This window comes from Pundamilia nyererei, unplaced genomic scaffold (genome assembly GCF_000239375.1).
Source record: "Pundamilia nyererei isolate P.nyererei 1_Seehausen unplaced genomic scaffold, PunNye1.0 scaffold00005, whole genome shotgun sequence".
NCBI classification, from domain to species: Eukaryota; Metazoa; Chordata; class Actinopteri; order Cichliformes; family Cichlidae; genus Pundamilia; species Pundamilia nyererei.
The window spans coordinates 7,412,671-7,438,872 of NW_005187406.1; the positions used below are offsets into that span (position 1 = coordinate 7,412,671).

General features: G+C 40.2%; 1 protein-coding gene across 1 annotated transcript in view; it reads left to right on the forward strand.

Annotated features, from left to right (window-relative positions):
* Positions 1-26,202, forward strand: part of dnah9 (dynein, axonemal, heavy chain 9) — a 164,659-nt gene that overhangs the window by 43,526 nt on the left and 94,931 nt on the right. The window contains exons 33-46 of the mRNA XM_013913056.1: positions 1,831-1,987; positions 2,929-3,033; positions 9,018-9,175; positions 10,770-10,908; positions 13,151-13,438; positions 17,162-17,372; positions 17,468-17,595; positions 17,904-18,012; positions 19,389-19,536; positions 20,084-20,258; positions 21,095-21,268; positions 22,394-22,601; positions 24,062-24,227; positions 24,929-25,031. Coding sequence (XP_013768510.1) covers positions 1,831-1,987; positions 2,929-3,033; positions 9,018-9,175; positions 10,770-10,908; positions 13,151-13,438; positions 17,162-17,372; positions 17,468-17,595; positions 17,904-18,012; positions 19,389-19,536; positions 20,084-20,258; positions 21,095-21,268; positions 22,394-22,601; positions 24,062-24,227; positions 24,929-25,031 — 2,269 coding nt within the window. The remainder of the gene's footprint in view (positions 1-1,830; positions 1,988-2,928; positions 3,034-9,017; positions 9,176-10,769; positions 10,909-13,150; positions 13,439-17,161; positions 17,373-17,467; positions 17,596-17,903; positions 18,013-19,388; positions 19,537-20,083; positions 20,259-21,094; positions 21,269-22,393; positions 22,602-24,061; positions 24,228-24,928; positions 25,032-26,202) is intronic.

Genomic DNA, 26,202 nt, shown 5'->3' on the forward strand with positions numbered 1-26,202 from the left:
TATCAAAGCCTTTGTCACTTAAGATTTTAAACATTAATATTGTCTAGAAGAAATGTGAATTCTTAAGCAGTATGTGAATTCGTTCACATGACCTCTGTGTGATTATGTACCACAAGGTGGCTATTTTCAATCTGTTGTGCTCACTTTCTGCAGCAGGATAATTAGGCTAAAGGAAGTGACTCTAATCTATAACAGCGTGTATGTTATCAGCGTAATGTTTGCACTCACTCAATACTCCAAAGCTGCACCATTATGCAAAATGTCAACCCCCCACCCCATAGACACACACACACACACACACACACACACACACACACACACACACACACACACACACACACAGGAGTGGAGGGAGAATGAGTCAGACAGGTAGGCTGATATATAGCTGTTCTTCTTAAAGACACTGTAATAAAATAAGTCACCTTATCGCAACCCTGTTTAGTTTCACTCTTTCCTATCTTGCTTTAGTTATTCAGTGCAGACCATCCTTATCCAGCCTCCTTGATGACTTAGCGTGAGATTTCTGGCCGTATTTTAGCGAAGAGTCATGAAGCCGATTGGCTCTGATACACTGTATACAGATGGCATCATTTGTCTTCTCTGACTTCTATCTCTCGTTACGCTTCCCGATATTTTCCCCTTCCATACATCATCTATTAACCAGCAGCTTATTAAAACAACTGCTGTGTTGATATTTAAGGCAAACCAGCGTGTTCACTGCTGTGATCAATGGAGTCCTGATTGTCAGTTCACATTCGCAGTGCTTCTGCTTTTTATTGACACTAGCTGGGCAGACTGCTTGCTAGTCCTGACAGGTTGTGGAGCAGAAGCAATCAATGGTGTCACTAATCAGCCTGTGTCATAATCAAAGCACAGGAACAGATTATATTATCATATTATAAAATTATGTACAGTGACAGCTGAGACAACACCAAGACATTGTCAGTGCTGGTTATAGGACAACGCAGGGTTGTTTTTTGTCATGTTAATAGCTGCGTGCAGTTCTTGTAATGCGGTGGCAGAAACCCAAGCTTTTTTCTCCTATTGTGCATTTATTATAAGAGAGTGTGGATGATTTAACTGGATTGTATTGTTGCAGTGACCGGGGAAGAAAGTCCTCTGCATTCAGCTCTTTCGCTGCGTGCTGGTTCGGCTGTGTGAGGGACAGGAGCATTGTTCTTAAGTGAATTGGTGTAATGTCATGCTGATCACTGATGCCCCTTTGTATTTTGATTTGACACGGAGGACTTCAGTGTCTCATTAAGCCACCTGTAAATCATGCACTCAGTCCAAATTTTGGTTTTCAGGCTTTGAAGACAATGTCTTTATTCAAATCCTTATTATGGTCCTCAGACACACAGGCAGCAACGTGCAGGTTCCCACACAGAATAGCATGTTTTTGTTTTCTTATATCAGTATTTACAGCACAAGTAGTGCTGGTAGCTGGTAGCACCTATACAGTCGCCCTAAAGCAAACAGTGGCAAACACATTTGTTCAGTTTACTGTTTACTGAAAAGCATGTTCAGGCACACTGACATACCCATGCTAAAAACCTTGGGCTCCTGCATGTGTTTTCACAGAGTTTTGGCCAGAATTAGCAACTGTGAAATTTCAGTTCCTCAGCATTCATTATTTTGACACATAAAAATATAGAGAGTGTTCTGGGTTTAAACTTGCACAGAAGCAAGAGCCTTCTGTAGAGAGGTTTTACTCCAGAAACTGTGATTTCATGTTTAAGTTTCCTATCTTTGTGCTCAACCAGAGAACCGACTTATATGGATGTGCGTGGACTGTAGTAATGCAACTAGAAATATCTCCACTATGTTTAGATGCTACATCACACTGACTCAGTCCCTCCACCTGACAATGAGTGGAGCTCCAGCTGGGCCTGCAGGCACGGGGAAGACTGAGACTACCAAAGACTTGGGACGGGCCCTGGGAATCATGGTGTACGTGTTTAACTGCTCCGAGCAGATGGACTACAAGGTGAGCAAGCGTGCATGAGCACAAGCTTCTGTGTTTGAGCCCACGCACAGAGCCAATGTGCGTTCGCAGCATGTGTGTTTCTTTTCATCTTTGCCTTTGTCAGCGATATGGTATGCATTTGTCATTAAAGTTGTCAACCTACCTTTATGCCCTTCTCTTTTCATCTTTGTTCTTTTCATCTTCTGTTTGCTTTCCCCTTGAAAGAATAGCTGATTAAGTAAACCCCCATTGTTATTGCTTTACCAAACCTTGTCAAAAACCCTTCTCTGTATTCAGCCTCCGCCTGCCTTTATTATGCTTTTATATTTCACTCATATTTTCTGCATATTGAGGGGTCAACGGAGACATAAACGCAATCTTACAATCCAGCTTGCTCCTGCTTCCACTAGACAGGGGAATCATTATATTATAGAGGTGTCCGGCACACCTATAAACTCCAAAGCTCTTGTGTGCAGATAGATGTGCTAATACACATGTGCGCTTGAACATTTCGCAGAGCCCTGCATTGTTAGTCATATTGAGTTACGCACATACACAAGTTAAATCAATCCTCCGGTCAGCTCCAGTCCACGTCAAGGAGGCTTCGCTCTTTCTGCTTGTAATTGGAGTCAACGGCCTGCTTCATCTTGGTCTCAGGGGGGCTGTTCACCTGCTCTCAAGCCAGTGTTAAGGGCAGCTGTAATGTGTGCAGGCAATATTTTAGCCTTCTTTTTGTTGCCATCAGCCCCTGTTTTTACTAGTGTGACGCTTTGTTGGTGTTATTATTCACAAACTTGCATGTCTCTGTAGTAGCTATGGCAAAACTGTTTTTTCATATATCTTCTGTGTAATTGCTGATACATATGCGTCTCCCCTTCCACGTCTTACCAGTCAGACTGGATCTGAATCTGACTGGCTTCCTGCCCCAATGCGTCTGAATATTTGTCTCTTTGTGTCCACAGTCCTGTGGGAACATCTACAAAGGCCTGGCTCAGACAGGAGCTTGGGGCTGCTTTGACGAGTTTAACAGGATATCTGTGGAGGTGCTTTCTGTGGTGGCTGTACAGGTACGATTCCCCCCCCCCCCCTCAGGTATTTGCAGGTGGAGTTGATTGAGAGCACCGTGCGTGCATTTTATTTGTGGTCCAACTCAATCAAGCTCTAGTGAAAAGCCCTTGAAAACACTGCTGTTCGAGGAAACGGCCTCTTCATAACCAATTCCAAGTATAATCTTTTCAGCTATAACACTAATGTACCAAGGCTGCCACCTTTGCACTCCAGAGCTTCTTTATAATTGGAGCCTTCTGTGATCTGATTTGAGAGTTGAAGAGGGAAAACTGCCTCCCCAGCTTAACTTTGCAAGCAACATTAGTAGCAATCTTTGCAACTCAGATGGACTGACATGAAACACTCAGAGAACAGATAGCAAAATATTCTTTATTTGCCAACAAAATGTAGAAAAATCATCTTACAGTTTTTCCTGATACAACTGACCCCCTACAAGTCAGTCAGAACCTTCAACCTGGCCTTTTGTCATCCATAAATTAAAAACAGAACAAAACAAAAAACACCATAATATTTTTTAACCTTCTAATGATTTTTTTTACATAATCTTCAGTTTTCCTATAATTCAGTTATAAATCACATGATACCCACCCAAATGCAGGCTCTCAGGGAGGCAGAAGTTTCAAAAAACTAACCTTTATTTCAGCAAAAGCAAAGTCCAAGCAGTGATGAGCAGTGGAAGTTAATGGAAACTAAAATACAAAACAACTGGCTGAAAGAACCCGAGGTGAGATAACAGACACCGTGACGAGGACTAAAGTGAACACACGGGACTACCTCTACACAAGATGGGTAATGAGACTCAGCTGATAGTGATCAAAGACAAGTCAGGAGGGTAATTAATACTAAATGCAAGACACTAGAGATAAATAACTCCCAAAATCAAGAGGAAGCGAGGAGTGGGAAGCACATGAATGAACTTAATATGAGGGAACTGACAGAAGAGGATAGAAAAAGAAACACTGAGGTCAGAGCTAAACTTGGATACAAACTGGAAATAAGAACTCAAGACTCAAGGAAATACATACAAGCACACCAGAAGCAAATATAAACACTAAGTATGCTGAGAATAAAAATGAAAATAATTTAAATTTTTAAAAAACGACATAAATTCAGGTACATAAACTCAGAAACACTGTGTCAAAGACCAAGGATGATTGACACGCCGTTCCTCATTAAAATCTGTGTATTTTTATGCTTGACGTTGCATTGTCTTGAAAGTTTCTGTATTCATTTTATGGTACATGCACAAGGTGGTTCCAACCTGAGCCAGAAAAACAGAGAGCTGAACAGCTAAAACCAGTGCAAAATTTACTGTAGCCCCTCCAGAGACCACAACAACAACAACAGTTGGACAGAAACATAAGCGCAAATGAATGTTCCTCTTAATAATATAGTGCCATAGGGCAAACATGCTAGTTGTGTCACTGATGTGTTTACAGTACAATTGGGAAATTGGACAAATATGTTGTGATTGGTTGGTAAACAACGACCCATTACAGCACAATTCAAAGTGTTCACTAATAGGAACTGGTAGGTCGTTGGACTGCTTTCCATCTTTTACAAAACAGAGGATAAAGATGTTAATCTTTATGTTAACATAAAGATTAACATCTTTATGTTTACTGTATGTTTACTTGTCTGATTAATTGGTTTGAAAAACAAACAGTACTTCATAAATGTATGTGGGGAACCTGACAGCTGTGCACGTATTGTACCCATAATTTTGGGCAGTATATTACAACCTCAGTGATCCACCAGGCCTAAAAATGGTGGAACTGCTATTTACACATATGCAGCCTGAAAAACTATAAGGCAGTTAAAAAATGGACTATAAAAAACTAGGGAAATTTAAATTAGTAGTATTGTTTTACCTGTTTTGCTGATGCCCATCCACTTATGTCCACTAATAAAGGTAAGCTAAATATATCAAAAAGGTCTACTTTGATTTGGTATTTTCCCAGAATTGGAAAACATATAAAGTCCTTGCTGCTTCTCGCTTTGTATTTCCAGAGCTGCACATACAAAGCTCCTCTGTTCTCTCTGTGCCACTGCACAATCACTAATTAGTGTAAAGGAAGTGGGTTGCGCTACATGACTCGAGTGCATGAATCGAGTGCACCATTAAATTGTATTGAATCACCCAGTGCAGCATCCACTGGGTATAACAACATTTTCTTGAAAGAAGCCCTTGGGTAAAGTGGTCACATAGTGGCCAAACCTGGTTTTCAGTTGGTCTTACTGATCTCAAGTGGCCTAAAATTGATTGGTGAATTAACGTTTGTGCTTCACAGTAGGGTTAATTATTTCCCCAGAAGAAGCTGGGATAGTGCTCTTTTTTTACTACATGGAGCTCTGTGAATGACCTGAGCTGATCATTCTTTATAGTTATGCTCCTTTTCTCTCTTCACTTCATGCAAAATGACACATGTGGAGAAAAAAAAAGACTCTACACCGAGCATCGTATACTCTGTGTGACCTACAGTAGCTAACCCTCTGAGAACAGCACTCTTTTGAGAAATCAGCCATACTCTGCGTGTTTCAGCTGATGCTAGCTTTTCAGCTATCTTCCATTCTGTTATCCACGATCAAAGAGATCCTCTCTCTGTGGTTTCACAAGTCCCTGTGCTGTACTCCAATCCTGCCTACCGTTGGTCCTGACTCTATCTTCATGCATGTACACTACTGTCAAAGCAAAATGTACACAGTTGATAAGGATGCTGATTGTGATCATGATGATAATGGAGATAGAGCTCCTCAAAGGATCATTATTCACCCCTAGACTTAGCAGTCACTCCTCTGCCCTTCTCCCTGTAGCAGAAATGAAAGTCAAGCAGTCTTCCTTCATAAGCCATAGAAGTCTACAGTACTTAGAGAATTTTAAAGTGCCAGAAGAATGAACTGGTGTTGCGTGGTGTAATGAATAATAAATCACGGTGGCTCCTACGTGGAGAAGTAGACCCAGAGAATGGAGGAGCGTCAAACTCCTGCTGTGAGAGCTGGCAGCCCACTCCAGCGCTCAGCCTTCCTGAGAGGAGCCAACACAGAGCCATCTCCCACCATACCACATGCACCTAATCCATCTTCTTACAGATGGATTAGGTGCGCTAATCGTGGCTGAGGCCTGGGCCTGGACCAGTTCTACATTAAATAAGGCTGAAACCAACCAAAGGCCTGCAGTTGTTATAACATGGAGATGGCTTGGTGGGGTTCTGCCTCAGTTACATCAAATACTGAATGTGTTTTATTTTGTTTTATTGAAGCCACTAGCTCCAGAGAGGAAAAAAGAATGGAGCTGGACCTCTCTGGATCATACCTCTTTTCTTGAGCTTCTTTTAAATGTGATTTTTGTGTTTTACTTCCCTTCCTATCCCTGTAGGATAGCAGTGGTGAGCTGCTGCCATTTCATATAAAACACAAGCTCCTCTGATGTTGTCCTAAAAACTTTTATTTCTTCTTTTTTTTTGTCTGATGCAGCTTCCCTGTTTGTTTTTGCATTCCCCCCTCCTGCCTCTCCCCGTTGCGTTAGTATGACTGAGTGATCTGTAGCCGAGTACTCATCCATGAAGAGATGTTCCTCCTCTTTCCAGCTGTCGACTCGCTGTTCTACCGCTCGCATGTTAAATTCATAAAGCTTCTTACAGGCTGGGATTCAGAGTTTTAGGCCGAGACACACACATGCATGCACGTATACACACTCACAGAAAGTTCATTTCTGATATCTCATTCCCTCATAATGTAGACAAGCAGGGCTTTGGTAGTTCATCCATCCAGTGAACTCTGGCTGATAACATGCTCATACTATTGATGAAATTGCGTCCCTTTGCAAAAAAAGTTGCATGCTGCATAACAATTTGACAGGCTGTTGCAAATCGACTCTGCTGTGTGCTTGGTGATATTAATAATATGTTAATGAGAGTTGCACTTGATGCCGGGATATCAACTGTGTTTCAGATAGTTTCGGCTTGGCGTGGTTTGGTAGGGAGCCGGTGGCAATCATAGCTATTACCCGCATGTAGATGCCACATTGGTTGGAATTTTTATTACAAAGGTGTGTCAGTGAGGCCGCCATATTGGATGAGCGAGCCTGTATATTTCTCAAGGCAGACTAGAGATGGACCGATCCGATATTACGTATCGGTATCGGTCCGATACTGACGTAAATTACTGGATCGGATATCGGAGAAAAATAAAGCTCAAAGACATACTTTTCTTTCTTATTCTCATTTAAAATGTCTAGCTTTTTATAAATAATTATCTGAATCTTACACCCAAAGTTTTAATCTTATGTAAAATATATAGAAGTCCATTACTGTATATAGTAACTGTTAAGTCTAATATACCCTAGTAAGCTATACTACTTTTTCCTTTGGGAAGATACCATCTGTGCAGTCTGCAATTCTGTAGAAGAAAGATGTCGAATCAATTTAATTATTCTTGAAAAATAATTTATTTCTGTGCATTTTTTTTCACGCTGCATCAAATTAAAGTTGATTACGTCAATTAAGCATCATGAGGTGGAGGGTGGGGGGTAGTTCCCTATTTTTTTTTCTGGGAGTTTGCAACCCTATTAGTTAGGTTGCTTAATATTTCTGCTAAGTACTCTTTAAAATACCAGAATAGGGAGGATGGAGTAGGTTTAAGTTTATTAGATTGATCAGTTTTGCTGAACTATGAAATATTTTGGGTGCAGTAAATTTTTTACATACAGGTATAACAGAATAGCTTTAATGTTGTTGTTTATTTAAACTTGAGTATGAAGTTATACAAAATGCAGCAAGATATTAAAAAAACTGTTTTATTGATTAAAAAACACTATATTGGATTCATATTGGTATCGGCCAATATCCAAATTTATGATATCGGTATCGGACATAAAAAAGTGGTATCATGCCATCTCTAAGGCAGACATGCTGAATTTTCATCCAGTTTACCAGCTGTTAGGTTTGTTACAAATGCTATAACTGTATTCATTCATCAAAAGTTGATTTTCAGGGTTCCAAAATAGAATGTTAAAATGACTGTAAAGACATGTCCACACCGCAAGAGATTTATAAGCGACACGGTAACCAGAAACCAAAGAGAGTGAATATTTGGTGAGTTCCAGATGTGTGACTGAAGAAACTACCAATGAAAGTGAGAAATACTGTTGAATGAAAAATCATGGCACCATGGACCCAAGTCCTGCAGGGATAGCACTGTTGGGAGAGTAGTTGGCCAAAGATTTTTTGACAACTATTGGATGGATTTCTATAAAATTCTGTACAAACATTTTTGGTGCCTAGAGGATGGATTATGGAAACTTTGGTCACCCTCGAAATTTCATTAGTGCCTTGAACATGTAGGAACCTGACGGTATTGAATTGGAATAACTGTGCAAAGATTGCATATTAGCACTTCTGATTCAACACATTAGTTGATGTATGTAATGACTTGATTATATATCCGTGTTATGCTTTGGCATGTATGTAGTTGGTGCATTGTCATGTAAATCCTCCGTGGACAAGTCCAATGTCTGTTGGCCACAATAGACAGACACAGACACTCTGTCAGTTTACCAAATGTCATGGCTCTGACCCAAGCGGGCACTAGCAGACACTGATGCAAAAAGTATACAGTAACCAATGCTGTACTAAGTAAAAGTGAGTATTAGCAGTTTAACATTCTCATTGTATTTTTTCATTATTATTCATTAATTAGCTTAAAAATAATTTTAACATGCTGTTTTTTAAACTGTGACCAAAAAAGCCGAGCAACACCATGTAATTTGTCACAATGTATCACATGATTTTGACTTAAATGATGATTAAAAACACATTTTTGTATTTGTTTTTTTTTAATTGTGGTAGACAGAGTGTGCCCTTTTTACTGCTTGGGAACATACACTATATACCCCTTTAATCCTCAAAAATGGGGCTAAAAAATGTTTGTGTGTTGGCATCCAGTTGCGACAGTTAATTCCATTTTGTATTATCTTTGAAATTAGGTCAAAAGCATCCAAGATGCCATCCGCGATAAGAAGCAGAGATTTAACTTCATGGGAGAGGAAGTGAATCTTTGTCCCTCTGTTGGCATCTTCATCACAATGAATCCAGGCTACGCTGGCAGGACCGAGCTTCCTGAGAATCTCAAAGCTCTGTTCAGGTAGGCCAAAAGATCTTCATAATGTGCATGCTTATTTGGATCATTCAGCTTGATCCTTTCATTTATTTCAGCTGGGTTAAATGGTAAAATGGTAAATGGCCTGTGTTTATATAGCGCTTTACTAGTCCCTAAGGACCCCAAAGCGCTTTACATATCCAGTCATCCACCCATTCACACACACATGATGGCAAAAACATAGTAGCCACAGCCACCCTGGGGCGCACTGACAGAGGCGAGGCTGCCGGACACTGGCGCCACCACTGGCGCCACCTGGGTTAATCCATCTGTTAATATTTAATCCTGGGTTTACTCATTCATCAAGAGTACAAGTCATACCAAAATTCTGGAACTTTAGTGGCTCGGAGTCCAGACCCCGAGCCACTAAAGTGGTTCAGCCTCCCTAAGTCTATTTACTCAAATTACCAAAATTGATACGTAGGGACTGTTTCTTCAGCATAATGTAGGCCTAATGAAAAGTGCCAACTGTGTTTTCTGTGGATTATCAGGAGAACATGTTTGTATGGACAAATGCAACTTTTGTACATTCAGGTGATGATTCTGTGTCATTAAACGGGTTTAATTTAAAATATCACATAACTGATCCTTCTTTTAGGCTGACTAAATATTAAATAACTGTTTAAATAACATAAAGGTAAAAAACAACAAAAAAGTTGAACATTGTAATATCTCAGGTTAATGTTGGAGTGGACATACACTGATAAGCTGTGTTTGCATACGTGTTACTGGAGAAGAGCTGTGCCGCTTTTCTTAAATAATTGTAATGGATTCAGACCTGTATGTTGACATTGTTCTATTTTTTGCAGTGTATGAACAATATCCCTATAGTGCAGTGAAAAAAATGTTTGTCCCGTTCCAAGTAAACACAGAGTACAGTTTTTGAATGATGATTTCATTTGTTAAGAGAAAAGGGTATACAACCTGTGTGCCTCCCTTAAACTAACTGGCTTTGCCACCCTTAGCAGCAAAAACTGCAATTAGGCATTTGCGATAACTGGCAACGAGTCTGACTTTCAGATCACTGTGAAGACAATACTTAACAGAATAGTTTTAATTCAGGGTTTCGAGTGTGTGAACGGGACTCAAACCTTCCATAAAGTTCAGCTTTTCAATCAATCAATCAAGGCTTTTTTCTCATTAGTCCGCAGGGCTGTATGACTGTAGCCCAGGTAGTAGACCAGGACACCTATTTATCGGAAGGTTGACGGTTTGATCCCTGTCTGCTCAAGTTTGCAAGCTAAATATCCTTGGGGAAGATACTAACACCGAGTTGCTGTCCGATGCATCCATCGTAGTATGAATGTGTGTGAATGGTAGATAGAAGCACTTACATAGAGCACAGAAAAAAAGTGCTCGTATGGATGGGTGAACAAAGCGAGTTGTGCAAGGTGAGTGCTCAAATAGAGTAGAAAAGAGCTACATAAGAACCATCCATGATGTACTGTAGTGCAGGTGACAAAGGATTTCTCCATATGGCAGCCATATGGAAATGAACTGCAGTGTTTTTTTCTCTTTTTTTCCATATGGGTATGAACAAACAACTTAAAGTCACTGCCTTCTTTACATTTGTACACAGACCTTGTGCCATGGTGGTGCCGGACTTTGAGCTCATCTGTGAAATCATGCTGGTGGCTGAAGGCTTCCTTAATGCCCGGGTCCTTGCTAGGAAGTTTATCACCCTCTATACGCTGTGCAAAGAGCTGCTGTCTAAACAGGTATTGCTTGCTTCATTCGATGTAACGCAGCCGATGTGGTTAGTAAAACCCAGATCCATTGCCATTTATAAACTGAGCAGCTGACACAAAGTTCTTTTTATAATTGCGGCTTCTGATAAAGGAATGACTCAGAGGCTCCACACAAGAGCTAACCTTGTGACCAACCGTTCGAGTGAAGTATCACATGCATATAAATAAGAAGCTGCAGGGGGATTGGATGTTATTTCATCAACATTTTTCTTTAATCTATTTTACCCTGCTCCTGTTTTACATGTTATGCCATCATTTACGTTTTTTAAAAAAAGCAATAAAACCACTCACAGTGCTGACTAATAGCTACACAGGTGCTCCTTAGCTTAGGTAAGTGATTTTATGAGCCCTCAATTCTGGATGAATTTCCCATGACCACAGGCCTGTTTAAGTGTCATAGCACACTAATTTCTTTTTATGGCTGTTTTATGAATCTCTAGTTCTTCAGAAATGTTTTAAAATTACCTTTTTAGGTTTTCTTTGCCTGGGTTTTCCAACATTAGCAACTTAGGCAATGAAATGAAAAGATAATGAACAGACTGCTTCTCTAAGCTAAATTCATATAAGGGCTGAAACTGCAAATCAATGAAAAGTGCAGATTCAGAAAACAACTTTCTAAAGCTTAACAAGTGCCTCATAATTATGGCTTTAATATTACAGAAGTTCTGCTCCATGGGCTTGTGACTGGCCATGAAAGTGGTTTTAAATGATTGTATTTTCATTTACTGCTTTCTCAATTTCCTCTTGACTCCTTTGTTCCTCTGTCCTTTGTGTTCACTCTTAGATATTCTTCATGTTTCTGTTAGTTTCTTTTTTTTCCTTTCCACTTCTTGGGGACTGTGGCTCAGGAGGTAAAGCAGGTCATTTAGTTGGGCAGGTTGGTGATTGAATCCCTGACTGCTCCAGTCTGCATGTCAAAGTATCCTTGGACAAGCTCCTGCTGCGCTCATTGGAGTGTGAATATTTTCATATTGCATTCACTTGACACGTATTCCTTCATTCATTTGTTTACCAGAGTGATGGTGGAAGGACGTGTCACTCATATCTCATTTTTGCATCAGCGCTTTTTGCCAGATCCATCCATGCTGTACACGGCAGCTTCATTAATTTCCAAGGCATCCAGATACCAGCAGTTGTTTTTGTTTTCATATCGTCCTACTGTATTATCATCAGAATCTATGATAGACGCATTTAAAATATAGGCAATACCACAGCACAGTTACTATTTTTTACTTGTATTCTACTTTATTTTATCACATTTATTCAGAGTAACTTGGGACACAGGGCTTTGTACAAAACATTTGATCACCTTCAATTTACTGTTGAATCACGAATAGCTGTTAGATTGCTGGGTACCAACAGCCCAGCTGATATGATAAGACTAAACACTTCAAGTGCTGATCAACAAAATATGAAGCAGCAGCAGATCTGATAGCTCCATGACAAAAAATCTATGGCTTTATCTTTTCCTTCATTGTGAAAACAAGGGGGGTTAACAGTTAATCACAGCACATATTGATGTGATGTGAACCTGGTGGTTTCTTTCTATATTTAAGTGTGTTTTTCTGTGTGTGTGTTTGTGTGTGTGTGTGCGTTTATTAATATCTTTGTGGGGACCAAAAAATGGAAATTTACTATACTCGTGGGGACCAACAGCCCTTATGGGGACCAAAATCCCGGTCCCCACAAGTTTGAAGGCATTTTTGAGGCTCAAAATGTGGTTTTAGTGTCAAGGTTACAGTTAGGTTATGGTTAGCTTTAAGCTAAGGGTTAGAGTTAGGCATTCATTTTTGATGGTTAGGCTTAGGATAAGCGGCTAGGGAAAGCATTATGTCAATTAGATGTCCTCACAAAGATATGAAAACGAGTGTGTGTGTATGTGTGTGTGTTGCCTTACTCTCCCATGTTATTTGGAGAGCCTCTGGATGGAAGTCAAAAACTGTGTGATATTATACTTCTGCCATTATGCAAATGCCTTTAGATACAGTCATCCAACACAGGTGGCAGCTTTAGATATGTTCTAAATTGAACCTGAGGTAGTATAGGTTTTTACACAAGTCAGAAATGATCAAGTAAATAGAGTTGCATATTTAGTCTTGTTATTTCTCTAAGATTGAATTGCTTAATTATCCTCCATAAAAACATTTTTTAAAAGGTGATGAGCTTGTCGATGAAAAAGGTTCTAATAAGAGCGGTGTGTATATTTCTGTAGGACCACTATGACTGGGGTCTCCGAGCCATCAAGTCAGTCCTGGTGGTGGCCGGCTCTCTGAAGCGAGGAGACCCCGGCAGAGCTGAGGACCAGGTGCTAATGCGAGCTCTCAGAGACTTCAACATTCCGAAGATCGTGACCGATGACATGCCTGTTTTCATGGGACTAATAGGAGACTTGTTCCCTGCCTTGGACGTCCCCAGGAAGAGAGACCTGGACTTTGAGAAGGGTGTGAGGGAGTCCATCCTGGACTTGAAGCTGCAAGCCGAGGACAATTTTGTACTAAAGGTGTGGTTACTCCCTGACAGTCTTCAGGGTTATCTGCTGCAGTTTATCCAATTGTATTTTCATTACAGCTGAATAAATGAAGGACCCGTATGAGTGTAAGTCAGTTGCAAAGCTCAGGATGAAAGCAAACATAATCACAAGTTGTCTGAGAAGCATGAGCCAGGTCCCCAGATGGGGGGTTTCATCTTTAACAATTTAGATAGATATTACAGTTGTAGCACTTTCATTTAGATTTATCTTAGTTCTTTCCAAAAGCTGTTTACCTCATGTCATAATGTTCCACTGGGAAATACACATTAGTGTCAAACAAGACACCAGCATCTGGATGAATTGGGCAAATATTGCTGAAAACCAATGAGAGTTCAGGTGCCCAAGCTGATGACCTAATTCTAGTCATTATATTACATACAGATACACACATACAGACTCTCAATAGAAGGCATTGTATGTCAGAGACAGATGTACGCAGGACCAGGGGAAATAAGTGCAATCTGCCTCAGGTCAAATAGACACGGAACCACATAATAACACTCCATCAATGGAGGCTTGCGCTGCACCATGCCACTTAACCCTGACATTGTGAGAGCCAGCCACAGAAATAAACAAAGAGGAGGAGAAACAGAGCAAGAGAGGGAGAGAATTGCAGAGCGGTCAATAACAACCGTCCACACCCAGAGCCTGAACTTTTACTTCTATGTTTGTGTAGCAAACCTTTTGATTTCAGACCGTTAAGGGGGGAGGGCAAGAGCATACCTTTAGTGTTAGCCTGTGCTAGCATTAGTCCTCCCCACATCAAAGCGGTAATCAGCCAGGGTCTTTGAGAGTGCAAAGCTGTCTGTGCTCTGGCTGAATGGATGTGGAGAAGGAGCCCCAAGAAGCCGGGTCGATGGCATTGATTGGGTGTATGTTACAGCGGAAATGGGGAGGAAATATCTTTCTCTCTTTTTTTTTGTCTCTGTCACTCTTTTTTTAAATCACTCTGTGGTGTCCACTCATACTGAATATGTTAACCCAGAAATGAAGAAGTCTGAACCCACAAAGGAATTTTGGAGCCAGTTAATTTGCAGTTCTAAAAATCAAGAAATGCTGCAGTTTCTGTGGTGAAAGAAAAGCAAACTGTTTAGATATTTTATTTCTAGTTTGCCATTTAGGTTAATTGACAACATTTTCAACAGCACATTGTATTTAAAAGCAGTATATTGCTGAAACATTAAGCTAAAAAGCATTGTGTGTTTAGGGTCTTGTGATCCTAAAAGAGCACTCCTGCAAACTTAATTAGAAAAACAATTAAAAAATAGAATTTTTAAGTCTCCTCTCTCTTTATGTACACAAAAGAATACACACAGATCAGCCACAACACTGATACTTCAATTCAATTCAGTTCAGTTGTATTTATATAGAGCCAAATCACAGCAATGCACATTAGTGTTAAACAATTAAAATACACATTTAGCAAAATATGTAATTATCAGTGCAGATTCTTTAGCACTTCTATCATCTGACAGATGACGTTGATCATCTCATTGTGAGCTGCAGGGACAGAAACCTTGGATCCTAAAATTCACTTAGGTGTTACTTTTATTCATACCATCTACAGGGCAACCCCAGTGGCCCAGTGTGTCAAACAGCGGTGCTTTTGTTATAAGAGGTGAGTATTGCAGATATATGTACAAGGTGCCCATTGGCACTGGTGCCTCAATGCATCAGTGCACAGCAATATTGAGAACCGGGCTAATGGTCCTGTTTTAAAGAGTCTCGATAAGGAGGCAGGAAGGGTGGCGGTGTAATAAACAAGTTTCTCAGCCAGGCTACAGTTCATATCCCAATTTGAGAGTTTTGTGTTCTGCTTTCTTGTTTCATTTTAAAGTTACTCCCTCATTTTTACTCACTTTGTACTTTTTCCTTTGTGACTTTGGTTTAGGTACCAATAACTTCATGGCCTGGGATAAAATAGTGATACACATTAGCAGTGCGCTCACCCTGGATTTTAAAGAGCACGAGAGGACTGTGCTTCATGATAGTTATAAAAAGTACTAAAAATAGTACAGACAACTTTCTATACTGCATATATTATGATTGATTAAATCTATAAAGTACTATACAGCTTTAATGTTATGGTTAACCAGTGTAGGTACATACTGTATTACTGTGGGGAAAAAAGTATCCTTTTAATGCCATAAACAGATTTGAATGGGGTTTTTTTTTATACAAAAGATGATAGAAAAAGCTAAAACAAATAAATGTGTTATGAAAGTGGGGAAAGTGAGGGGTTACAGTAAATAAGGTTTATTTGTGGCTTGAAAGTTATGTTTTTTGTTGGCTAGGTGCTGTTGAATCAAATGTTTGGCTGGGGGACAAGTCAGCTAGTGTCTTGAGGTTGAGAGCAAGTCAGACTGGTGAGAGAGCTGGAAGCAAGGTGTGTGTGGTGCTGGTAGCTTAACTGAGACACAGGGAGACAAATAGTGTCTTTCACTAATGAGGGCCATCTAAACAAGACACGTAAACTACAACCTGACATATAGTGTTTTGTGTCCAGTCTTTAGTAACAATCTTCAATCGTTCAATAAGAGCTGGATTATAGTAACTTGATTAGGTACATGGTTAGTTAATGGGGTATTTAATGACGCCCTGCCAGAAACATACAGAGAAACACGGGGCCAACAACAAGACTTTTACTGTGAATTTCTAAGTTAATTTGTAAATTTTGTAGTAACCTGTAAACTGTAAATACTGTAAAACTTTTTTCTGTCATTTAATGGTTGGGCATTGTACAGCTACAAGCATTTCACCCCCATGTCATACTGTGTATGGTTGTGTGTGTGTGACAAATAAAATTTGAATTTGAATTTGACCTGAAAAGAGCGAGGAAAATAGAAAGACTGTAAAAAGATGGTTGGGCAGAGACAACCTAATATTGACCTAATATTTACATTCAAAGCAGCATCACTTCTCCTTATGCACTGCTGCTTTAGACAATCTTGGAGAACCTCCCACTGTTCTTTTGTAGATTTAGTCTGCTTCAGTTTCTTCTGTATTTTCAAAGTAAACCCAGACTGACTCCATAGTGCTGAGATCAGGGCTCTTTGGGCCCATACCATCTGTTAGGGACATCTTTGCTCTTGTTGCAACAGAAAATAGTTCTGGATTTCACAAAACTAGCAAACCGAGCACCATAAAACGAGAGGCGAGGTGGAGCGTATGAAAAGGAAACAAAGGAGATCCAAATAACATCAAAACTTGGTCTTAGTGGAGACTGACCAAATGCCCTTCTCTATCAGTTCTGTTTAATTGTCTGCATATTTGTTTGCCTGCATTTATTAATGCTATCTTAAAATGTCTTTTTAATTCATTAAATTGTTTGGTTTTCAGAGGAGGACACATAATTATACTGTGTAAAATAGATTGGGTGGCATTTTGATTATGCAGACATAGTAGTATGTGCAGAGATCTGTCCTCCCTGAAAACAACTGCTGTCATTTATCATGGTCTGTGAACAGTGTACTAAGCTGCTGTGCTGCACTGCAATGCATCACACTCCTGTCATTCTGCATATATATTATAGCAGAATAACAAGGAGGAGTTGCAGTAGACTGAGCACCACAGGGTACACAGAAAGCTACATATTTGCATATTTTGTAAGGGAATTTAGTCCTCAGTGTTATGTTTTCTTTGTGTCTATATACAAAAAAGAATTTCTAATGTTAAACTGTGTCTGTCTATTAGGTGGTGCAGCTGGATGAACTGCTGGCAGTGCGTCACTCTGTGTTTGTGATAGGGAATGCAGGCACTGGGAAGAGCCAGGTGATGAGATCACTCCACAGGACCTATCAGAACATGAAGCGTCGGCCCGTGTGGGCAGACCTCAACCCTAAGGCTGTGACCAATGACGAGCTCTTTGGCATCATCAACCCAGCAACCCGAGAGTGGAAAGATGGTGATTACAGAGTCCTTCACAGATACAATGTGATCAGTGCAAAGTGTTTAGTGACCTGTCTCAAACATCCAAAATGTCTCATGTCCTTCCTGCAGGTCTGTTCTCTAATATAATGCGCGAATTGGCCAACATTAGTCACGGCGGACCAAAGTGGATTGTTTTGGATGGAGACATTGACCCAATGTGGATTGAGTCACTCAATACAGTCATGGATGACAACAAGGTGCTATTGAATTAAACACATGCGAGTGTGTGCTTGTATTGATTTAAAGAAAATGTCAGTTTGACACAGAATAAAAGACTGTCTGTTGTTCACTGAACGAGCATTCAGATATGATAAGGGAACGTGGTTGACTCATCACTGATACGAAAGGATAGTAAACTGTTTGTACTCTCTGAATGAGAGAGTGAATAACAGTGTCTGCATGTAAAAAGAGGCTTGGACTGTGTGCCAGGCACAAAAAGAACACATTCTGTTTAAGTTATTTCTGTTATTTCTGTGTGTGAAAATCTGCTTTCCCCTCTTGTTAGGTGCTGACTCTGGCCAGTAATGAGCGGATCCCTTTGAACCCCACCATGAGGCTGGTGTTTGAGATCAGCCACCTTCGCACTGCCACCCCTGCTACTGTATCCAGAGCGGGTAGTTCTTGTTATTCCTCTTTTCTCACTGTTTTACTTTTGCTCTTCTGATAAGTGTTTAACCCTTTAAAGCTGGTCTTAGCAGGCACGCTCCGTTTTGAGTAACTATTTTTAAATCCCGGTAGCACTGCAACCACGTAAGCTAGCTCAATAATTTTTTTTGGATATGAAACCGGAGGAGTTGTACTTACATCTTATGCCATCAGCTTGTCCTAGGTCATGGTTTCCTTCCACATAAAGCTTTGCAAAAACTGCATAAAAATCACTTGCAGCAACAGAAACATAATATTCCAGAACCACGCTTTGCCGATCCGATCAGCTGTTCGTAACACTTCCTACGTCCATCAGCGCAAACTATCGCATGTCCGCCATGACCTGCCCAAAACCGGAAGTGATGTCATTTTGCGGAAATGTAGTTTTTTACCATCAGGGCCTTATGAGCCTATACTGGTGTTTTTAAAAGTTATGTTTGACTTTATGACTTTCTGTGTCATTTCTGGGATGCTTAGGATTCATATTGCACTGCTGGAAATAGTTTATTTTGATGCACATGCCGTTTTTTTGCAAATTTGCACTATAATTTTTATTTTCGTTTTTCCTGCAGTATATAAAAATTGGTGTATTTCAAAAATAAAACTATGAAGACACTCAAAATAAATTTCCTGTGGTGGGAAACTATTTTGTACAACTTTTTCGTATTCACAGTTTTGAGGGATAAGCCTCTTAAATTTCTCTAACTAGAAATATATGTTAAAAAACAAAAATGATTTTCAATTGTTTTGTAGTTTATTGCACTTTTTTGCAATTTATGTAATTACTATGCACTTAATGCATACATATTATTAAAATTTGGACTATAATGGTTGTATTGATGTATAGCAACTTGAAATGCTCCCAAAAATGGCACTACAACATGTAAAAATATAATATAAGCTCTGGCGGACTTGGTTCTATGATAGGTCTTAAAGGGTTAAAAAGGACCAAATTCACTGTGGGCCACTAAGTTAAATATGATTTCATTCTTTTGTGTGTCTGTCACATAGCTCTAATTAGCAATATGTGTGTTTGTGAACTTGTGAACCAAGCTGGGTAGCGTTAGCTAATAGCTTAGCACTCCACCCTCTCGTTCAGGTATGGTCACTTCTAGCTCCAAAAAATGAAGTTGCAGTGGCCAAAAGGTGCAAAAGCTCCAAAATCAGTGGCTGATGTCATAGTGGTTCCATCCATCTTTTATATACGGCATGCTTGGTGCATGGAAGGTAGGGTGGGGGGGTTCAGCAGAAGTCCAAAAAATATCGTTGCCCAAATCCAGCCCTGTTATAAACACTGTAAACCTGAATGTGATAAATTAAAATCTTACTCTATGTTTTTTTTCAGGCATCCTTTACATAAACCCAGCAGACCTTGGGTGGAATCCACCAGTGTCAAGCTGGATCGACAAGAGGAAAGCCCAGTCAGAGAAGGCCAACCTGACCATTCTCTTTGACAAGTATATCCCACCTTGCCTGGAAGCACTCAGGTCGAGGTAACGCAGCTCCTCTGTGGCTTTGTGCCACTGTAACAGGAAGTGCATGGAGTCATATATTGACGCAGGATGTTGGGGTGTGACATAACACGTAACAAATGGTACTAAGTGGGCGTGTTAGACGAGCAAACACGGACTGAGTCAGCAGAATTGGATGGTGCTTTCTATACAGGACCACTCGCCTCTTCCAACACCTCCATCACTGCTCCTATTAGAGCACACAGCAAAAACAGGAAGCAGAGGAGGGCAAATTTGTTCACAATGTGAGACAGTGTGCATGGAACCACTGTGCCACAGCTCATAAATATGTCATCTCTTTTCTTGGACTTCAACATAATTCAGTGTGTTCAATTGAAAGAAGCTGTGTTTGTTCTGTTAAATGAGGAAAAGAAACATGTGATCCAATTCAAAACTGCAGATTGTAACACCAGAGTTTAACATTTTATTGTTTGCTGTGTACACAGTTGTTCCTTTATGTACTGAATGAGCAACATGAGACGACTACAATACTTGAATCGTGTGATGTAATGCATCTATCTTTGTTCAGGTTTAAGAAGATCATCCCTATCCCTGAGCAGAGTCTGGTCCAGATGCTGTGCTACTTGCTGGAATGTCTTCTGACTCCAGAAAACACCCCGGCAGACTGTGCCAAAGAACTTTATGAGCTCTATTTTGTCTTTGCTGCGGTCTGGGCCTTTGGAGGGGCCATGTTTCAAGACCAGGTAATGCAAAGGGCTCTAGGCGTGTGAGATAAGTACTAAGTGGTTGCATAAAGAAGGAAAAGAATGGGAAATAACTGAAACAGCTGAATAATTTTTCTCCCCATAACCCCTTCCTGAAAGAGTTTCTTGCACTTGGTATTTCTTGGTATTATTCCATCCGTGATGGCTCTTATGCAACTCAACTCTGTGTCTCTATTCGTGAAAAGTCATTTCAATGTTATTTTCAGTTGAAGAAATGGCAGGGGTTTTAAAAGGGAGAGATCTTCATCTGAAAATGAAGTGGACTCCATTCCCCCTGAACAACACACAGACTGGCTGAATTTAAATCAGCAGGAGAGCCATGACGAACAGTTGCTAAGCAATCCAGTTAGTGCCGTACAGTAAGCGCGTCCGTCTAAGTTATGGGATAAAACTGCTTTCCCCTTGGTACAAATGTACTCCACTTTATTTTCCCATCACAGATGCATTTAAATGCTAAGTGGTTTTATTGACTGGAGAGTTGGTAGTGAATAGAGAAGACAGGTAGGAAGGAGTGGGGAGGCAGAGAGGAAGGCGAGGAGCTGCCAGCCAGCAGGTGATGAGGCTACTTCACCATCTGAATCGCAGAGATGCATAGATACGCCTGCCATCTCTTATTTTCCACCCTTCATCTGCTGTAGCTGGATCACTATATTGCTGCCATTTATTTGTCCTCTGGTTTGCATTCGCACCAGTATAAATCAAACACATAGATCCATCGCTACTGTACAGAAAAGAAGCAGAGGGGAAGTCATTTTAGAGTATTGACCGCTCGCCTACCCTCTGTGTCTCTGCATGTGTGCTCTGTGTGAGCACAGCTGGTTGACTACAGAGTGGAGTTCAGCAAGTGGTGGGTGACCGAGTTCAAAACCATCAAGTTCCCTACCCAGGGCACCGTGTTTGATTACTACATCGACCCCAAGAGTAAGAAGTTTGAACCCTGGTCCAAGATGGTGCCCAAGTTTGAGATGGATGCAGACACACCACTTCAGGTACAACAAAGGTTTTAGATTAGATGCTTTTTTGTGTGTTTTCTTTCATTCTTTGCTTTCTTAGGTTTTATGTGCTATTTACGTGACTAAATGTTCCAACCAGCCAATCAGTAGCCATCTTGAAAAACCTCAAGGCGTTAATGTTGGCAGTTATTATTAAACATTTAAACTAACATTAATTTGTATGATCCAAAGCTTATCCCTTTAAATAAAAACTACTGTTAAAAATTGCTCCAAAAGGGTTTGAAAAAAATTCATTTCTTTGGAAGTTCTAACAGAATATTTACTGTTTTAAAGTATAGACTATCACAATGTCAGCCGACAAATTTGACACATTGGACAACTTTGAGCAAAAGTTAACACCAAGGCATGTTCACCAAGGGTTTGTGAAAACTGTCACAGAATTAGGATTGCATTCTGCAGGTGGCTGTAACGTAACTCCAAATGCTCTAGATGTGTGAATAGACAAGCGCTTGTCTTTATGTCAACCATAGCTAATGTTTTAAAGACCTGTCCACATGAGAAAAAGTGATCAGAATAATACACCTAGAATTTAAAGTAGCTACAGTAGTTCTTCCTGTTGTGCATAGCAGCAGGATGGGGACTCAATTGGAGATAAAGTATCTGAATTTCAGGAGCTGGACCACACCTCCAAACACGCTCCTTCCGGTTCTCATCTATATAGGTTCCCCCAGTTCTACAAGCCGTTCATTCTCATTTACGTGCCCCACCCTCCATCCCCTTTTCACTTCTTTAACTTCTTTACTTCTATGGGGATCTGCCAGGCCCAGGAGCCGCTGTCAAACCTAAAATGAGGACGTGGGCCCAGCGAGTGAAAAACAGGATAGAGGCAGAGTAAAAGTTAATACCGTAATCCAACTCTTGAATACAAGCTGATCTTGTACATTGGTGGGCACTCACAATGCAAATCAGGTAACAAACACACAAAGGACAAAGGAGCGGCTTTGCAATATTACACGATTTAGACAATTAGGAATACGAGGAAACAAAACGGTATAGAATAACAAGGAATGTATGAGGTATAATAACGACACTGAACAGTCTTACTAGTGTTCCCATCAGACAATGTGTATCAAATATTTGTGAATGATTCCCATGTTGCAGGCATGCCTGGTCCACACTACAGAGACCATTCGAGTTCGTTACTTCTTGGACCATCTGCTGGAGTACCGAAGGCCTGTCATGCTGGTTGGAAACGCTGGCACCGGGAAGTCTGTTCTGGTTGGGGAAAAACTGGGATCACTGGACGCAGAGAAATATATGATCAAAAATGTCCCTTTTAACTATTATACCACATCTGCTATGCTTCAAGGTAGGAATGATTTAAAATGGCAAATGGCACACCTCTCTGTTTAAGCTGTGCATCTGAAGGACTGTAATTGATTAAATAACTGTGCTAAGCTGTTGCATGAGGTCATAGTACTGATGGAGTTTGTTTTTTTACCCCTCATTCATAAAAGACTGATAGAGTATTGATTTCACCAAGCCGGCTATGCAGGCAGTTCGTGACTTTGATACCATCGTGTATCTACTAAAAATCTGCGATGATTTTGAATCTTAGTGGCTTCGACCTCAAGGTCAAGGTCAGAGGTCAAGTTCTGTGAATGTGATAACTTAAGAATGTGGCAACAGAGGATTTTTATCCCATAAATGTGTTTACTTGGAGACTGAGGGGTAGCACTGGAAGTCACCAGTATTTCTTCTACTGATGCTGACCAACTCACAGTGATCCTTACAGAGAGACATATGAAATCATGATTGCATGATTTATATAGCCATAGCTGTGTTTCTGTAAGGTTACTCAGAAAATATGAAAACATCAACATTAATATAAAAGTTATTTTACATAATTTTACAGTTTGTTTTACATAAATATTGTAAAAAAAAAAAAAAAAGAAAGGAAAAAAAAGTAGAATATTTTTATGTTAAAGGATATGTATATTATGGAGCCCCGCAGGGGACATGGGAGAAAAAAAAATTAAGACGGACTTTTGCGAGATCTCGCAAAACTATCTCGGGATCTCGCAAAAGTTTTGCGAGATCTCCGTAGTATATGATCTTTAATCAGGGATACTCGGTCTTTTCTGTGTTGGGGTCTCTGTCAGGACACAGAGTCCCAGAACAGAGCAGCCAAATGTAAATTACTGCAAATATAAATAACAAATCTGTGTTTGTCTTTAGCTGCTGGTTAACCCTGTGAAGTCTAAGTCATCAGAGACAATTGCCTTAGAGTTAGTGTCAGAGTCGTCATGACAACTTGGGCCTCCGAAGGTTGAAGATACAGTTTATCAAAAGAAATACATACGTACATCCATGCAAATGTAGCATGGGTAATGCTGCTGATCCGAATCTTTATTTTCCATATTGGGACACCTCAGACTGCTTTAGTGCCTGTACCCTGTGTCCTTGTGTCTTTTTCTTGTCAGTGCTTAACACACAGAAATGTCTAACTGCTCTTTGCATGTTGCAGCTCACTTGAAATGTCAATTAATATTTTTCTTTTTTTTCTTCTTTTAATGTAAATCACACTGAGACCTAAAAAGTTAAAAATACTACAACAGCAAAAAGAGAATAATAGAAAATTATATTTCGTATAGTGGAATAATTTTTCTTACATATTAGTTATCATTGCCTTGGGTGTTCTTCTAAAGTCAAAATGACCCCGACTCCCAGATTCGAAGCTACTCTGTAAATGCTGTTTTTCAGTTACAGTTTCCTCTGTGCTGATTTTCCTCTTTCTGCTGTCTGCTCTTTCATTCATCTCCTGCACAGCTGTGTTAGAAAAACCCCTTGAGAAGAAAGCAGGGCGCAACTACGGACCCCCAGGCAGCAGAAGACTGATCTACTTCATAGACGACATGAACATGCCTGAGGTGGATGCATATGGCACGGTTCAGCCTCACACACTAATACGCCAACACATGGACTACAACCACTGGTAAGGCGCTGTCATTTATCATGTAGCTGTGCAGTATCCACACATGTATGGGAGAGAATATACACGTGCTGCTTGAGAAGGAGGAACATTATACTTATAGGTTGTGCTGTCAGAGGTGATTTTCAGAAAATGCTACATCAGCACCGCTTTAATTGCTCAAATGATGGACAGTTTTGACAATTTCTCCCTGTATTTAACAGATAAAGGGATCATTCAGATAATTGAGTGCCAGTAGCTGATAGCTGTGAAATGTTAATAATTCGCAGCTTTCCTCTGAAAACTCCCTCATTTTAGTATTCACAGAAATCCCTGCCTTAGTATCAATATGCTACAACTTTTATGAGTGTCAAAAGTCAAATGTGGGAGCAGGCTTGTGTGATTCGCCTTAAAAGGATTTTGTTGCTCATCTCTCTGACACAGTGAAGCCATTCTGAACATGGTTCCACTGCGTCAGACACAGGCTAACTGGCTTAGACACGGTCAGCCCATTAGAGATATGCTAGGAGGATTTCAGGTATGAAATTTAGAGGAAGGAGGATGCTGCTGTGCCACGCCAGCTTAAGTGGGAGCTGAGGCGTCCATATCTGCAAAAGTGTGTGTGGGTGTGTGTGTGTGTATTAGAGACAGGGGGCATGAGTATTTTTCTGCATGCAAGACTGTTAAAGAGTGATTTTTTTCTGCATGTGTGTGTGGACTCCCAGGTATGAGCGTAATAAGCTGCTTCTGAAGGAAATACACAACGTTCAATACGTGTCCTGCATGAACCCCACAGCTGGCAGCTTCACCATAAATCCACGGTTGCAGGTACACACACACACACACATTCGGCCTCCCAGCACGCTGTGATCCACTGGTTATGCAACTCGCTGCTGAGGTTTCACGTGCACTACATCTCACACGTTATCAGTTTTTCTTTAAATTTGCTTTCTGAGTTTGAATTCAGAACCATTATCGACAAGTTTAGCAGATGTGAATTTAGCCCAGTCCTAGACCCTTTTCACTGACCTTTACTTTTAGTCTAGGACTAAGTTAATCTAAATATGCTGTTTTACAGTCATTTATTTCTTCCTTGTGAATTTGCCAAATTGTTTGTTTCTCTCTTTGTTAATTTGTCTGTTCCTTCATGCAGAGTTGATTAGATTTTGACAAAACTTTCAGGAAGCGTTAACTCCATCATTTCTCAACATTATAATTCAGCATTTAGAAAATTAGACTGGTTTGCCTGAGGGTGGTGCCGCATTTATTCTTGCTTATTTGTGTGGCTTTGCGTTATTACACACACAACTAATCTAATGTAAGAAATTAGAAAAGAAAAAAAGAAAATACCACAATATACATTCATGTGGCTTTCTGCCGTACAGAGGGGCTATACTACAGAAGATTGCAGGGTCAGAGTTAAAGAAGTTGCAAACAACTTCTGCAAATATATAGTATTAGAAACATGACAAGCCAGTGTGCAGCATGATGAGGACATTGTAATGTGATATTACAAGTCACCATTCAGTACTGATTCACAGATATAGCAGAAGTGTAGGCATATTATTTGGTATTTTTAATATACAATACAGAAAAACGATGTGGGTAATTTTAAAAACCACATCATCACATAGTTTTTCCAGCAGAGCAGCTCCAATTCCATTATTTACAGTATATCCAGCCAGCGTGTCTATTACATGCTTTGCTGTGATGTCAGGTTTATCCAGCCCTGTCTCCAACAAATGTAGCAGAGCAACATCACAGCTGGGTCACATCAAGCTGCTAGTTTTTAAAATACATTGGTTTCAGTCTAAAGTAAAAGGAAATGCACACCCCATTCAGTAGCTTAGGTGCAGTAATAATGTTCTGTATAACTTTATTAATGGCATCGTTATGGCGAAACTTTTGTTTATTGAGGTCCTACCGACTGATTCCACATGGATTAAGATGTAGGCTTGACTGGGCCACTGCAACACCTTGCTTCTATTTTGGCCTCTCT